Source organism: Trachemys scripta, chromosome 6 (assembly GCF_013100865.1).
Source record: "Trachemys scripta elegans isolate TJP31775 chromosome 6, CAS_Tse_1.0, whole genome shotgun sequence".
NCBI classification, from domain to species: Eukaryota; Metazoa; Chordata; order Testudines; family Emydidae; genus Trachemys; species Trachemys scripta.
Window position 1 is genome coordinate 20,042,167 of NC_048303.1, and position 15,424 is coordinate 20,057,590.

General features: G+C 43.2%; 1 protein-coding gene across 4 annotated transcripts in view; it reads right to left on the reverse strand.

The window, feature by feature from the left end:
• The window catches only part of PDZD2 (PDZ domain containing 2), a 192,957-nt gene that overhangs the window by 38,023 nt on the left and 139,510 nt on the right, over positions 1-15,424 (reverse strand). For all 4 annotated transcript variants that reach the window (XM_034773801.1, XM_034773800.1, XM_034773799.1 and 1 more), the window contains 4 exons: positions 7,018-7,129; positions 4,188-4,336; positions 3,429-3,548; positions 1,850-1,964 (listed from right to left, as the gene is read on the reverse strand). In XM_034773801.1, coding sequence (XP_034629692.1) covers positions 1,850-1,964; positions 3,429-3,548; positions 4,188-4,336; positions 7,018-7,129 — 496 coding nt within the window. The remainder of the gene's footprint in view (positions 1-1,849; positions 1,965-3,428; positions 3,549-4,187; positions 4,337-7,017; positions 7,130-15,424) is intronic.

The following is a 15,424-nucleotide window of genomic DNA, read 5'->3' on the forward strand; positions in this document are numbered from 1 at the left end:
TTCAGAGAGAAAAGCGAGCTGAACACACAGAGGTGGCTAAGAGTCAATGACACCTTCACCCCAAACAAGTCCCAGAGCTATGTCTGCTTGCTCAGTACTACAAGGCTTTGGGTCACAATACTTACAACCAGCTGTGCTGAGCTACTTCTTTGTAGGGAGGAAGAGAGAGCAGGATCCAGATCTCTCTTCTCCAGTCTTACACACACCTACATCTGTGCACAATTAGACAGTGCACTATCATCTGCCAAGTCTTCCCTCCACCTTTTCCTAATCCAATCCAGAACTGAATAACCAAGCTCTGAACAGCCTGTGATTGACTAGCGGAGGACTGTTAGGTTTATGGGATCTCTGGTAACTATTGGCTTCTCAGGGCCAGTGCACAAAGATTACATAGGAGTGCCTTCCTGCAGAAGAGATGGCACTCGCAGTGCTATGTAAACCGGCATTCTAAACACATGGTCAGTTGGTACCTTTACCAAGCAGTCTAGTATGTGAGCACACACAATGCCATGGCTAATCGATGTGAATCTATACAGCCAACCTGAAAGGCAGGAAAGGTGGTAATAAATCAGGCCATGTCCATGCTTTACTAACGAGCGGCATGATCTTATTGTCTTTCTTGTCCTTCCTCTCCTCTTTCCAACCCTCTGTCTGATTAGACCATTCTCATCATGTCATGTTTAACTCTACACAGTAAGTTCAGCAGGGCAGGGACTGTGTTCTCGTATGTTGTATGAAGATGTCCAGTACATTTTGGGTGCTCAAAAATACTAAACAACAACAAGATCCCAAAATAGACCCTCTGAAATACATTTCTCTGTACCCTGCCTTTCTGATACAGCATATGGACACCCCTTTGCCAATACACTTCCCCAGCTAAGCCAGCAGAGCTTCTGGCTCTGCTGAACAAGGTTTCACAGAGAAGCAAAGAAATCAGGCATGGAAAGTCTTCCTGGTGTATTAGTCCTTCTCTTAAAGCACAGCAAAAACCCAAATAGGCTGAGTGGTTTGACCAACTTTCTGTTGAACAGATTGATAAGATGAATTCACATTCTGATACCTTTCCATTGGTTTCCAGGCGCACAAGTAAGGCGAGCAGCTATAGTTTTTCAGCTGTGTTGAACTAATTTGTCTCTGTGGCCTTTTACACAGAATTGGATTCTCCCCACTATCTATATAATAAGATTCCAGGAATGTGACTGTGTGTCACTCTGAGGCCTAAAATGTCTGTTGAGTCAGTGTGAAGCGGTGGAAGCAGATACAAGCATGCCTGAGAGCTACTTTTGTTAGAATATCACCAAGCTGAGTCATCACTGGGGTTTGCTGCCTGTTACTGTCCAATTTTTAAGTTCTCAGCCATTTTGGTTTTACAAATTACTCCATGAGGTGTACAGCTACCGTCAGGCACGTCTCTATGCCATGCCAAGAGTCCTAGACCACTCTGATATCAGAGATAATTCAACCAATCATCATCCTTACTCTACAGCTAATTTTCATGCAACAATTTAATTGGCTGTCTGAGGGAGATTTCACAGACGATGGATTAGTTGGCCCAACTGCCACACCCAAGCACCCAACTGCCACCCAGCACGCTCACTAATCCCCAAAACACATAGCCTTTTACCGCAGCACACCCCCTTCGTTCACCACCTGCGCAAATCCACACAACTCTACCAGCACAACCCCGACATAAAATCAATACAACCACCCACAGAAGACCACAAACAGATTCACAGTCTGCTTCCCTCTAATTTTTACATTCTCAGCCATTTGGGGCTTTTTAAATTATTTTTGTATAAACACACAAGTTTATGAATTACCCCTGTGCAACAGCACGGGCTTCTAGTACCTTCTTTAAGTCTTCCATCAGCAGCAGCTGCTCCATTTGGGAATATAGTCTTCACAAAAATCCCCATGCGTCCCCGAGCAGAATCCTGGCCTCCCACAATGCTGAATCCAAGACCCTACAGAGACAGGAAGAAGTGATATATTGATGGCACCTAACTGTGTTATCACTTATCTCAAAAAGGCTGTTTGATAGTCCAAGAGGAAAGAGACATGAAAATCTAATTAGCTGATGGTGAATTATGCTGTGATTTTATTCTCTGCTCTCCTCTCCTGATCTACTCTCACTCCAACAGTATCACTCAGCCTGAAAGTAGTCGTAGTCATCCTAAAATACAGAAAAAGTTTATTTTATGTTATTATGGTTCTATGGTTTTACGTTATTCATTTCTACTTCTCCAACTATAACAGCAGCCTCTTAAATTGACGGATCGTGGAATTCCCGCCCAAGAGACCCATATCCAGGATTAACTGCAATTTATTCTGCTATCACAGATATTGCATTTCCTCAGGAAAGAGAGAAATGTAAAAAGATGACATAAGGTCAGTGCTGTAATGTTAGCAGAACGTGAGTGTGTGTGTGAACGTCTGTTTACTTAAGTAAATGAAGAATTCCATATTTAAAGACATGTACATAAACATTCCCCCAGAGTCTATTCCCCTCTCTGTAAATGCACGTAACTCCTATTACTTTGTTGGCATCCTTTCATCTATGAGAGACAGTGGCAATTGCAGCCTATGACGTAGATGGTTTGGTACTATTACTATTAATGGGAATTGCAGCCATTGAGAGAAACAAATCCCTTCAGAATTATTACTTCATGAAAAATATGGCCATGAAAAATACTAATCTGCTTGCTACACTAGTATCATAAATATGGGAAGAAGTTATTTTAGAGTTATAGCACGTTGGACACTCCTGTAAAATATATTAGCACCTAGTGTACACGCAAACATGATATTGCGCACACAGATCCTGGGAGGCATTGTGGCCTAGTGAAATGCCTGGGGAAATAATCAACCTGGATTCTAGTCTTGGTTCTGACTCTTAACTTTCTATAATTTTCAGGCATTCAGAGTAAGGGTGGTGATTGGCTAACTTACCTCTGCTATCACAATGGTCTAGGGAGATACAGTATAAAAACAGACAGATTTTCTTGTGCAAAGTGGGCTATTGCGAATGCAAACAGGTACTTAGCTGAATGAATACCTGTTTCGCATACTCGCAGGCATATCTATAACTATGCACTCCGTCTTATTTAATATTTATATTTCAGTAGTGACCAGAGATCTCAATCAGGATCTGGGCCACAACATGATAGATACTGCACACAGACATAGGGAGATATAGTTTCTGCCTCATTCATATTTTGCAGGCATGACTTAAGCATTCAGGTTTGAAAATTTGGCTCTTAAGTGTTTATTATTATTGATCATCATGTACAATGAAATAAGCACATGACAGATTTACTTTAACAAACATTCAGAGCTTGATTTTCACAGGCACTGAGGTTCAGTGGGAGTTTGGAGTGCTCAGCATCCCAGAAGATCAGGCCTTTGTGATGCTGTGTGAAAATCCTCACCTTGCCTTGTCCTTTCATCAGGACAATGTTGGAAATAATGGATGGCTGGGCCAGTCTCCATGGAGATTCCACCTGAGCTGCACTCAGTGAGCGAGTAGATTTCTTCACAATATGGTATTCCTAACAAACATCAGAAATTACAATTAATTCATTCTGTTTGAATGACATCAGCACCAATGTGCTTCATAGGAAAAGTTCTGACATAGTCATGGACTAGACAAAAATTAAAATGGCTATTGTATATTAAAATATACACCTGGTGATGAAATCCTGGCCTTAATGCCATCGACTTCACTATGGCCAGAATTTCACGTTATATCTATTTAACAGCTTTTATAATGTAACAGTTAAAATATTTTTTTTTTGTAAACTGAGATACTGTGTAGATTCATGATCTATAGAAGTCATGATCTTCTGAAGTAACAACTATACCATCATCAACTGAAACAAAGAAACACACTGTTTGTTTAAATAGTTATACCTCTTTAACTATAGCATATTCATGCATTACAATGACATAGTACTTATCTCTCCCTCAGCAACTGTAACAGCCTTCTACTTCCTCACAGCTAAAGGACTCCTCCTTTAGCTCAAGTGGTAGGTGCTGAAGCCTGGGGTCAATTCCCCATGATGCACCTATGCAGTCCCAGTTTGTTATAATCATTTCTAGCAGCTTGAGGAAAAACTTTAGACTGAGTAAAGACCCAGGAATTTGGCTGTAAATCATTATTAGGCAGAGTAAATAGTATAACCACTCACCTGCCTAGTTCCTGAGGATTCAAGTTGCTGGGGAAGAGAATGTTTTCTCCCTCCCCGGGAATATTTCACTGCTATTTCGTAATTTGAATCACCATTCTCCACGGTCAGTTCATCATTTTCTCCCACAGATTCTAAACGGGATCCAGCCCCTGAGGGACAACCCAGGAATGCCATTTATTAACCAAACAGCAGCACCTTTTAATTCTGACAAGTCATGTGATGGTTGACTTTTGCAAATCATAAATCAAACAACACCATGGCACAGCATTCAGTTGGGTAGCTCAATAATTTCCCATGGAAGAGTTAATTTTGATTGTTATCAATTAGTGAAGTGCATTGCATACAATTCAAAAGATGCAGGAGCATTCCCATCTCAATCTCATGCTGACAAAAATGTCTTTGAAAAATCTATGGTCAATGCAAAAAATCTTAGGTTCTGTGATTAGCGATAGTAAACAAAATGAGATAAAAACAGAGAGCGAGCCAAAACTCTGCTGACGGCACTCATTGGTGTGCAGAGCTCACAAGCTTTCTTTACAGCTTACAGAGCTGACACTGTAGCTGCATTCATGTCTGGAAATGTCTCATCATCCTGAAAGTAATTTTTCAGGAATGAAAGAAGGAACATGGTGCCAAAAAAACATGATTTGCCTTCCCTTCTGGCAACAGTCCCAGTTCTCTTAAAAAAAGAAGTAGTAGTAGTAGTAGTAGTAGTAGTAAAAGTGAATGTAGAGTTAGTGTAAGGTATTGAATCATTTGCCTTGAAGGACATCCTGTAATTAGCCAAAGGGTATCCCAGTTTTTCAAGCTCATCATCAATGTGCTTCCATCACCACCTGAAGAAACCACTCATTCGATCCACCTAAGGCCTTGTCCACACTTACGGCAGTGTGTAGGGTATGCGTAGCTACATTCTGCGGTGAAAGGCAGGTTGCATCCACACTTGTTATTACATCATATAACTACACATGGCAGCGGACAGCTCCAGCAGGACTCTACACTGCTAAAAACAACAGTGTGAACGCAGGAGACATTACTTGCAAGTGTAGACAGCCGTGCAGGGTATAGAACCTACACAGTTCTCTACACTTGCAAGTAATGTCTCCCGCGTTCACACTGTTGTTATATAACCCTAGATTTCAGGCATGAATGGCACTCTGCTCTACTCTACCTGCCTGAGCCATGCGTCACCGTCTACTCTGCTAGCTGGGCGTGCAGCGTCTGTACACTATATGCGCCCTAAGTGTAGACATACCTTTAGGCCAGGGGTTCTCAACCTTTTGCTTTTTGAGTCCCCCTAGCCCCCCCCCGCAACATGCTATAGAAATTCCATGACCCACCTGTGCCACTACAACTGTTTTTCTGTATATAAAAGCCGGGGCCAGCGTTAGGGAGCATCAAGCAGGGCAACTGCCCATGGCCCTGCACCACAGGGGGTCCTGCAAAGCTAAGTTGCTTGAAAGCTAAGTTGCTTGGGTGTGGGCTTCAGCCCCACTGTGGCGGGACTTTGGCTTTGGCTTTCTGCCCTAGGCCCCAGTGAGTCTAATGCAGGCCCTGTTTGGCAGACCCCCTGAAACCTGCTCGTGCCTCCCCAGGGGGCCCCGGGCCCCAAGTTGAGAACGGATGCTTTAGGCGATGTCTGCACTCCCCTAGAGGATCTCAATAACAATGCTCACCAAAGTGCTGTGCTGTAACTTGCCGTGTGGACTCTGCAGTCGTGAACTAAACGGTCCCTAATTCACATTAACATAGTCCTCTTCAAACGGGAATACATTAACAAGTCCTTAGGTACTTATGTGACCCCATTAACAGTAGTATCCGTGCACCTCAATCTTTTATCCTTACAACACCCCTCTGAGGTAAGGCAGTGCTGTTATACCCATTTTACGGATGGGGAACCAAGGCACAGAGACTAACTTTCCCAGAAGTCTGTGGCAGAGCAGGGAATTGAACCTAGATCTCCAGAGTCCCAGGCTACAGCACCAACTACTGAACCTTCCTTCCTCTCCTGCCTACTCCACCCTATGCCACTCCCAAACAAGGTGCCAGGGTCAGTCTGCCACCCTACTGAGCTTGAGTAGTATCTTATGCTACCACCCTACCAATTTCAATGAGATAATTCACCGGGTAAGGTGCTCAACCTGAGTGATGGTGGCAGGATCTGGTTCCACACACACACTGTTTTAAATACAAATAAGTATTCGTTTTGATTGACATGATCATAGATTGTCTAAACTCTTGGGGGACACACGCAAGCCCTTCGGATAAATGGAGAGCCTGTTCATCAGAGGAGTGAGTGATCCCAAACAGCCGTGTTGATGAGGACGTGTCATTACTGAGAATCAAGTATTTGGCGTTCATGTAAAAGGGAATTGTACTATTTTCATACTATTTATTGTCAGTCTGCTGGAAGGCATGACCTTTTTTAATTTGAGATTTAGGTTACAATAAACAAGCCCTAATGAGTTTTTGTCCTAATGAATGGGATAAAGTGATGGCGTTTTGAAAAGGCCCCCACCTAAATCTAATGAAATAAATCTAACCAAATACACAGGAAATTTAAATGTAAGGAACGGTAAATAAAGTTCAGTAATGCAGAATTTTGCTTCATTATTCGGCCAACAACAAGGTTCAACTCAGCAAGCTCTGCTGAATGCGAATATTGTGCAGTTTAAATTCCCCATCCAAACCAAACTATTCTGAGGTCCAACGGAAATAAAACCTAGCTCTGCTTAATTAGGTTTCACACCTAGCCCACTCTGTGTGATATACAAGAACTCTGCAGTGGCATAAGCTCTTTTATTCATGTCTTTTACCAAGCCTGCTTTACCTTGGGATCGACTTCTATATTTCAATATACCACCTCCTAGTGTCGGACTTTGGCAGTTCCCTTTCGCCACTTCCACATTAGCAGGATCTGGAGATTTGTCTGTTTCTGTCATCTGAAAAATAAGAAAAAGGAATATATTGAAGAAACTAGCCAAGGTGATGGAACTGCTCCCACTAGAAAACACTGGTAAAAAGGAGAAGAAAATTCCACTGTACACATTCCACTTATAACTTCTTTTTCCCCCCGAAAGCTTGGAATTCTATGAAACTAGTTTTATGTGAGCCAGAAAATTCAGCAGAGTCTATACAGATATTTCACTGGATCTCTTTTGACATTACTGAATAAATTCATCCATCCGTCTATATATTTTTAAGAGCACCATCCTGCAGTCTTTACTCATGCAAAATTCTAGGAGAGAAGGAAGGTTAGTCAGGAATACAGGATTTGGCCCTGATAATTTTATCACCCTCAGTAAAGTTGTAGGGCAGATCTCCACTGCTTATTCTCCATTTAGTCAGCTCACCAAACTTCCACTGATCATCAATGACAGCTTTGTAGGGGAAACCACATAGAAACCATGTTATTTTATTATTATCAATATAGTGAATATTGATGAGTGTGCCATACAAAAAGCTAGGTTAATAGACTGTTAAGATTACACAGCGAAGTACTCAAAAGTCTGGCAAGGTTATATGAACAATCTTAACTCTGATGCCTTGTGCAGATGCATTAGGATGCAGAGGGTTTGATTATTCACTGCCTAACATCTTGTGATGTCATCTACACATGTGCAAAGTGAGTGAAAAAGATCACACGGTTGGCATCTGCATAGGTATAGGTGGCAATACAAGGTGCAATCAAGCTTATAGATTTCAATGGCATGATCAGATGTATCATATTATTTGAGAGCCCCTATCCTGCATATGCTGAGAGGCGCACAGCAAATTTGCTATACTCCTTACAAAATGTACAGTTAGCCCTCCTCAATATCTGTGCACCTGACAAGATCCACTGCAATGCTTCCCCCAACCCCATGATTGTTACACAGGTGCAGTAGTAATATATTTTCCTAGATATGTCATTTCACAATTATCTTTGAAGTGTTCACATGCATAGGTGAATCCTCTCTTAGTTGTACACTTTATAAACGTAGATGAAGTAGCTAAAATGCAGGCTCAGTACAATTTCGGAAGGCTTCTGATATGGGGGAAAAAATCAAAACCCAAATTTCCACTAGAAAAACAAAGGAACTTTTCCTCAGTATAGGCTATTTCCTGGACAAATTTCACCTTTCAACACTCAGACAATTTCATACTCAAAAATGGCTGAACTGCTTCTGCTCAAAATTTCCCCAAAAGACTTCACCATTTATGTAGAGTCAAAGCCTGTAAAAATTCTACTCAACTGTTGAAAGATTCAGAAAATAATAAGTGATTAATAACAGGCTTGAAATGGAAACTGTTACGCAACCTTAACTCTACCGGTCATAGCTCCTACCACTATAATGCTTTACATAATTTTTACACTTATTTAACACTTACATTCCAGCTATTTCTTGGTGATATTGCAAGGCACCATAGCAGCAATCTCAGGGCTCTATTCTAATGCTAAATGATTTGTAACTCACACTTCTGTATAATCTAAATGACTCATCTAAAGAGCAAGAGAACTCCATTCTTGTAACAAAATTACTGTATCCAATTTAGGTTGGCTTACATATCTAAGGGGGGATAACTCATTCCAGAAGAGATGCAAGGATCAAGCCAAAAAAAGTCACTGGGACAGGGCCAAAATATCACTTCAGCTCTTCCCGAAAGCTCTCTGCTCTCAGAAAATATGCCTAAAATACAGCCGTGCTAGTTAGAACTGAACCAGGCCTGCTATAATTGACACCACCCTAATTTATAGGCAATAATTCCTCGCCTACTCATATCTAGTAAACAATCTTGAATCTCATGACAAAAGTCACTTACACTGACATACAGAGTCATATATCTCATTATTTTAAAGCCCTAAAGAACAACACAGGGACGCTTGGATACTGCTCACTCTTTCAGGGATGACAGGGCTGTTCATGATTTGTAGCTCAGGGAGCCAGGGAACACAGGACCAGGGACGCTTGAATGCAGGCAGCTGTGTTTCTCTCTGCTCTGCATCTATATTGCTGTCATTCACTCACCATGATGTGATGAGCTGTCATGTTAATTTAGCATGCCTGCTGCCTCTGCAGCTTTCGAAAGCTGGAAAGAGTACACAAATGAGGCCATGCCATAATTTACATATTAATTTACTGTGCATTCTCATTTGCATAAACACCCTACTTTCTATTCTATCCACCCCTGTAAAGGCTATCATCTGCCCTCTTGAGTTTCCTTCTAACCTGCTGGCCTGGCTCCCGTACCTCTTCCTCTTGTCCCTTCCCCTACTCCCCCTTCAAATTTCTTCTCTGGCTTTCTCTTCCACTGAGCTTCCATCACACCTACAGGCTAGTCCCCTACTGCCCACAGCTGTAGGGATAAATGAGAACAATGCTCTACCTCACACTGCCAAGCTTTGCTCTAGCCATCTGTCTGTCTCCGGGCAGGTTGAAGGCTAATTTCTAGGCATGGTCTTTATAGTTAGAGTCCTCCCATGGTGAGATTTCTATGACTAATGAGACCCTGCCTACTGGAGAATGTGGCCATGGAGATACAGGCTAGAACAACTCCCCTATAACACCATAGCTAAGCAGGAGATTTAAACTACTGGTCTGGAGCAGCCAACACAAGAGACTTAAACATCCTGGATGTTGGCAATGTAGGGTTTCAGGCTACACACAATTTGCAATTTGAGCAAAGGCTCAGGACAAAACACATGAACCAAATGTTGCAGAATAAGGTAAGAGACATTCGGCAATTATGTTAAGCTTGGAGCTGGGGGGTCGGGGGTGAGAGGGAGGAAGGAAGAATCCCCGCCTCTGTCATTGAAATCAACCCCAGTATTTTGCAAAATCACCTGAATCTCTCCACTGCACCTGTCACCATACACTCATATGCAATCATAATCAAGCAATCAATTTGCAAACACCTAAAGATAACAGAACCACAGAATCGTACGACTGGAAGGGACCTCGAGAGGTCATCTAGTTCAGTCCCCTGCAGTCATGGCAGGACTAAGTATTATGTAGACAAGGGGTGGGCTAACTTTTTGGCCAGAGGCCCACATCGGCGTTGTGAAACTGTATGGAGAGCTGGGTAAGGAAAGCTGTGTCTCCCCAAACAGCCTTGTCCCTGCCCCCATCCGCCCCCTCTCACTTCCCACCTCCAGACTGCCCCCCTGGGATCCCCGCCGCAACCGTCCCCCAGGACCTCACCCCCTATTCAACCCTCCATCCCCTGACTGCCCCCCCCCCAGAACCTCCACCCCATCCAACCACCCACTGCTCCCTGTCCCCTGACTGCCCCCAGGGACCTCCTGCCCCTTATCCAATCCCCCTCCCCCTTACCATGCTGCTCAGAGCAGCAGAAGTTCGCAGCCCCACCGCCCACGCTGCCCGGCAGGAGCGGCGGGCCAGAGCGCTGGCGGCGTGGTGAGGTGAGGCTGCGGGGAGGAGGGACAGCGGGGGAGGGGCTAGGGACTAGCTTCCCCTGCCGGGAGCTCAGGGGCCAGGCAGGACAGTCCCGCGGGCCAGATGTGGCCCATGGGCCGTAGTTTGCCCACCTCCGATCTACACTATCCCTTGCTATGTGGGATATCTTGACTTTAGTAAGGCTTTTGATACGGTCTCACATGATCATCTCACAAACTAACAAGGCAAATACAGCCTAGATGGATCCATTATAACTGATTGGAAAACCGCTCCCAGGGAGTAGTTATCGGGGTCACAGTCAAACTGGAAGGGCATGTCGAGTGGAGTCCCACAGGGATCAGTTCTGGGTCCAGTTCTGTTCAATATCTTCATCAATGATTTAGATAACGGCATAGAGAGTACACTTATAAAGTTTGCAGACAATACCAAGCTGGGAGGGGTTGCTAGTGCTTTGAAGGACGGGATTAAAATTCAAAATGATCTGGAAAAACTGGAGAAATCGTCTGAAGTAAAGAAGATGAAATTCAATAAGGACAAATGCAAAGTACTCCACTTAGGAAGGAACAATCAATTGCACTTATACAAAATGAGAAATGACTGCCTAGGAAGGAGCACTGTAGAAAGGGATCTGGAGGTTATAGTAGATTGAAAACTATACATGAGTCAACAGTGTAACACTGTTGCAAAAAAAAAATGCGAACATCACCTGAGATGTATTAGCAGGAGTGCTGTAAGCAAGACAAGTAGTAATTCTTCTGTTCTACTCCATGCAGATATGGCCTCAACTAAAGTACTGTGTCCAGTTGTGGGTGCCACATTTCAGAAAAGATGTGGACAAATTGGAGAAAGTCCAGAGAAGAGTAACAAAAATGATTAAAGGTCTAGAAAACATGATCTATGAGGAAAGATTGAAAAAACTGAGTTTGTTTAGTCTGGAGAAGAGAAGACTGAGAGGGGACATGATACCAGTGTTCAAGCATATAAAAGGTTGTTAACAAGGAAGAGGGAAAAATTAGCAAGGGAGATTTAGGTTGGACATTAAAAAAAACTTCCTGTCAGGGCAGTTAAGCACTTGAACAAACTGTTTAGGGAGGTTGTGGAATCTCCATCATTGGAGGTTTTCAAGAACAGGCTAGACAAACAAGTGTCAGGAATGGTCTAGTTATTATGTAGTCCTGACTTGAGTGCAGGGGACTGGACTAGACCAGTGGTTCTCAACCTTTCCAGACTACTACCCCCTTTCAGGAGTCCGAATGGTCTTGCGTACCCCACATTTTGCCTCACTTAAAAACTACTTGCTTACAAAATCAGACATAAAAATACAAAAAAGCGTCACAGCACACTATTACTGAAAAATTGCTTAATTTCTAATTTTTACCATATAATTATAAAATAAATCAATTGGAATATAAATATTGTACTTACATTTCAGTGTACAGTATATAGAGCAGTATAAACAAGTCATTGTCTGTATGAAATTTTAGTTTGTACTGACTTCACTAGTGCTTTTTATTTATGTAGCTTGTTGTAAAACTAAGCAAATAGCTAAATGAGTTGATGTCTCTCCTGGAAGACCTCTGTGTACCCCTCATTGAGAACCACTGAACTAGATGACCTCTTGAGGTCCCTTCCAGTCCTACACTTCTACGATTCTATGGTTCCATATAAGCCATGGTCCTATAAAGAGGAAACACCCAAACTGTGTGTGTGATGTCCAGGTCAATTGCATGCAAATACACATGATCAAAATAAAGCCCCAAGATATTCTCACTGGCTTCCTGGATGATATTATATCCAACTTGGTTTCTGACTACTATAAAAAGTAACAAAGAACAAGGTAATTTAGATATTCTTTCTTTTTGTATCAAAACAAACATTGATCTGACACAGGCTATAAGCCTGTGGGGAAAGCATTCTAGAATTTGCAATATACACCCATGATAGAGACATTATTATTTAAATGGATGCTGTTGTATAATAAACTACCTGGGGTTTTATTATGCTGTGAAAACAATTAGAAATCCAAACTATGGTGCTTCTAAGAACAGTCCTTTGTCTGTAATCTTTGACTCTAAAAGTGGTTGCTTTGTCATAACTCAAAAGAAAACTCTGCCCTATTCTTCTGGCCACATGGGAATATATCTTTTGAATGTTTAGAATATGTAGCCCTGCCATCTTAATTTTCCTTGCTTTCCAGGAAGTGAGGAGATTATTTCAGTTCTGTATGCATTTCATTAAACAAACCCAGTAAATTCTGTTCAAGGCTGTTTCATTATTAGGACAGCAGGGGCTGTAACACATGCTGTAGTTTGAAGAGTTTCGAGGGAGGTCTAAAACTAGAAAATTCTCTGACACCATTCATCTAGTAACTTCACAATTCAGTGATTGTGACATCTCAGTTGCTTCCAAGGGGAAACAGTACTATCATGAACACAGAGCTCTAGCATTAATACAGCATGAGGGGCTACTCCAGAGTCCTTTCTCAGGCAAAACCCCAGCTGGACCAGGTCCTTAATTAGGCAAGATGAAGAACAGCATTATATAAAAGAATGCATTCTACTGAACCACAAACATCTTGGCAATCATCACAGATTGACAAAGCAAAGCAAAGCAAAGCAGCACTCTAGGGATTATACAATAGAATAAGCAAACTATTTTACTACTGCTGTTGAGATAAGCTGTTGTCTTTCCCATCACTGAATATATTTAACACCTCATGCAAGATTGCACCATGTTTCTTCATTGAGGAGAGTGAACAGAAGATAGACATAGTTTGTTTCCTAAATGTGAAGTGAACTGATATACAGATAGCACAAAAAAATTGGAAAGGTCTCTCTCTCTAGCCTGCAGAACCAGCTCCCAGCTTATCACCACAGGGTCAGCTGCAGCAGGGCACATAAATTGGCCACGCTAAAAAATTTTAAGAGACCAGCTAAGCCCCTGTACACAACAAAATTTCACATGCTTTTTAGAATGGCTTCTGTTCTTTTTCTGTCCTGTCCTGTTAAATAACCAATATACAGAAATAACATTTTCTTATTAAACAACATCAACTTCCAATCCTATGATTCTATGATGGCCTTTATATACATTTATCATAAAATAACGTTCCTATACTTATAGGGCATGATTCATAGGAACATAGGAATTGCCACACTGGATCAAGCCTGTGGTCCATCTAGCCTAGTATCTTGTCTCCAACAGCAGCCAGTGCCTGTTGCTTCAGAGAAAGGTGCAAAAAAACACCCAGAGTAGAAAATATGGGATAACTTGACCTGAAGGGAAGTTTCTTCCCAACCCCTACAGGTTGTTTTATGTCCTAAAGCTTAAGAGTTTTATTCTTTCCAAAATTTATTTTCTTTTAGATTGAGAACTCTGTATTTTCTTGTTATCTGTATAGCCTTTTCTGGAATCTTGCTAAGCATTTGGTCTCAAATACATCTTCAGGCAATGAGTTCTAAAGGCTAATTGTCCACGATGTGGAAAACGTTCCCTTTTTCAGTCTTAAATTTGCTCCCTTTCAGATTAGAAACATAGGACATAGGACTGAAAGGGACACCCTGGATCGAGTCCAGTCCCCTGCTATCATAGGCAACCCCATCAAATAATCCCATTGATAAAAGTATGAAGCTCCATATTAAAACAAGTTAGGATGCTTTTCCACACTATTTCTACTGGGAGGCTATTCCAGAACCTCACTCCTCTGCTGGTTAGAAACCTCCTAACTTCCAGGGCCACAGGTTTATATAATTTTTGGTGGTGCCCAGAATGGGTCCAAGTCCCGCCTCCACACCTGCCTAAGCCTCTGGGAGGGAGTTTGGGTACTGGGTGTGGGCTCTGGGCTTGGGCAGGGGTACAGGAGAGGGTGGGGCTCTGGGAAGGAGTTTGGGTGCAGGAGGGGTGCGGGCTCTGGGAGGGCGTTTGGGTATGGGCTCTGGGCTGAGGTGGGAGTTAAGGTGTGGGGGGGGCGGCCAGGTTCTGGGAAGGAGTTTAGGTGCAGGCTCTGGGCTGAGGTGTGGGTTGGGATGGGGCGCTTACCTCAGGCGGCTCCCAAAAGCAAACCACACACCCCTCTGGCAGCGGCTCCTAGGTGAGGGGCTGGGGGCGGGGGTCTCCACGTGCCGCTGCCCACAGGCAATGCCTCCACAGCTCCCATTGGCCATAGTTCCTGGCCAATGGGAGCTGCAGAGTCAGTGGTCGGGGCGGAGACAGCACGTGGAGACACCTCCTCCCCTGCCCCCCCGGGGCCACAGGGTCATTCCAGCTGCTTCTGGGAGTGGAGCGGAGCGAGGCTAGGCAGGAAGCCACCTTAGCCCTGCTGGTTGTGGTGGCAGCGGCAGCCCCCGGGCCTTTTTAAATTACCATGGGGCAGCAGGTGAGGCCGGGAGATGCTTCAGGGGAGGCATGTGGGGGCTGCAGGCGGGGCTGGGGGAGAGACCCCACCCTGAAAATTGGTGGAGCTGGGCCCTCGGGCCCTGAATATTCCTGGATCATGGGCACCAGGGGCCCATATAACCTGCCTACCTTTTTTTAAAAAAGGCTCCAGAGGTAATCCTGGCAATCACAGTCCAGTAAGCCTGACTTCAGTATCAGGCAAATTGGTAGAAACTGTAGTAAAGGACAGAATTATCAGACACATAGATGAATTCAGTTTGTTGGGGAACAGTCAACATGTCTTTTGTAAAGGGAAATCGTGCCTCAATAATCAATTAGGATTCTTTGAGTGGGTCAACAAATATGTGGACAGGAGTGATCCAGCGGATATAGCGTACTTGGACTTGAAAAACCCTTTGACATGGTCCCTCATCAAAGCCTCTTAAGCAAAGTAGGTAGTCATGG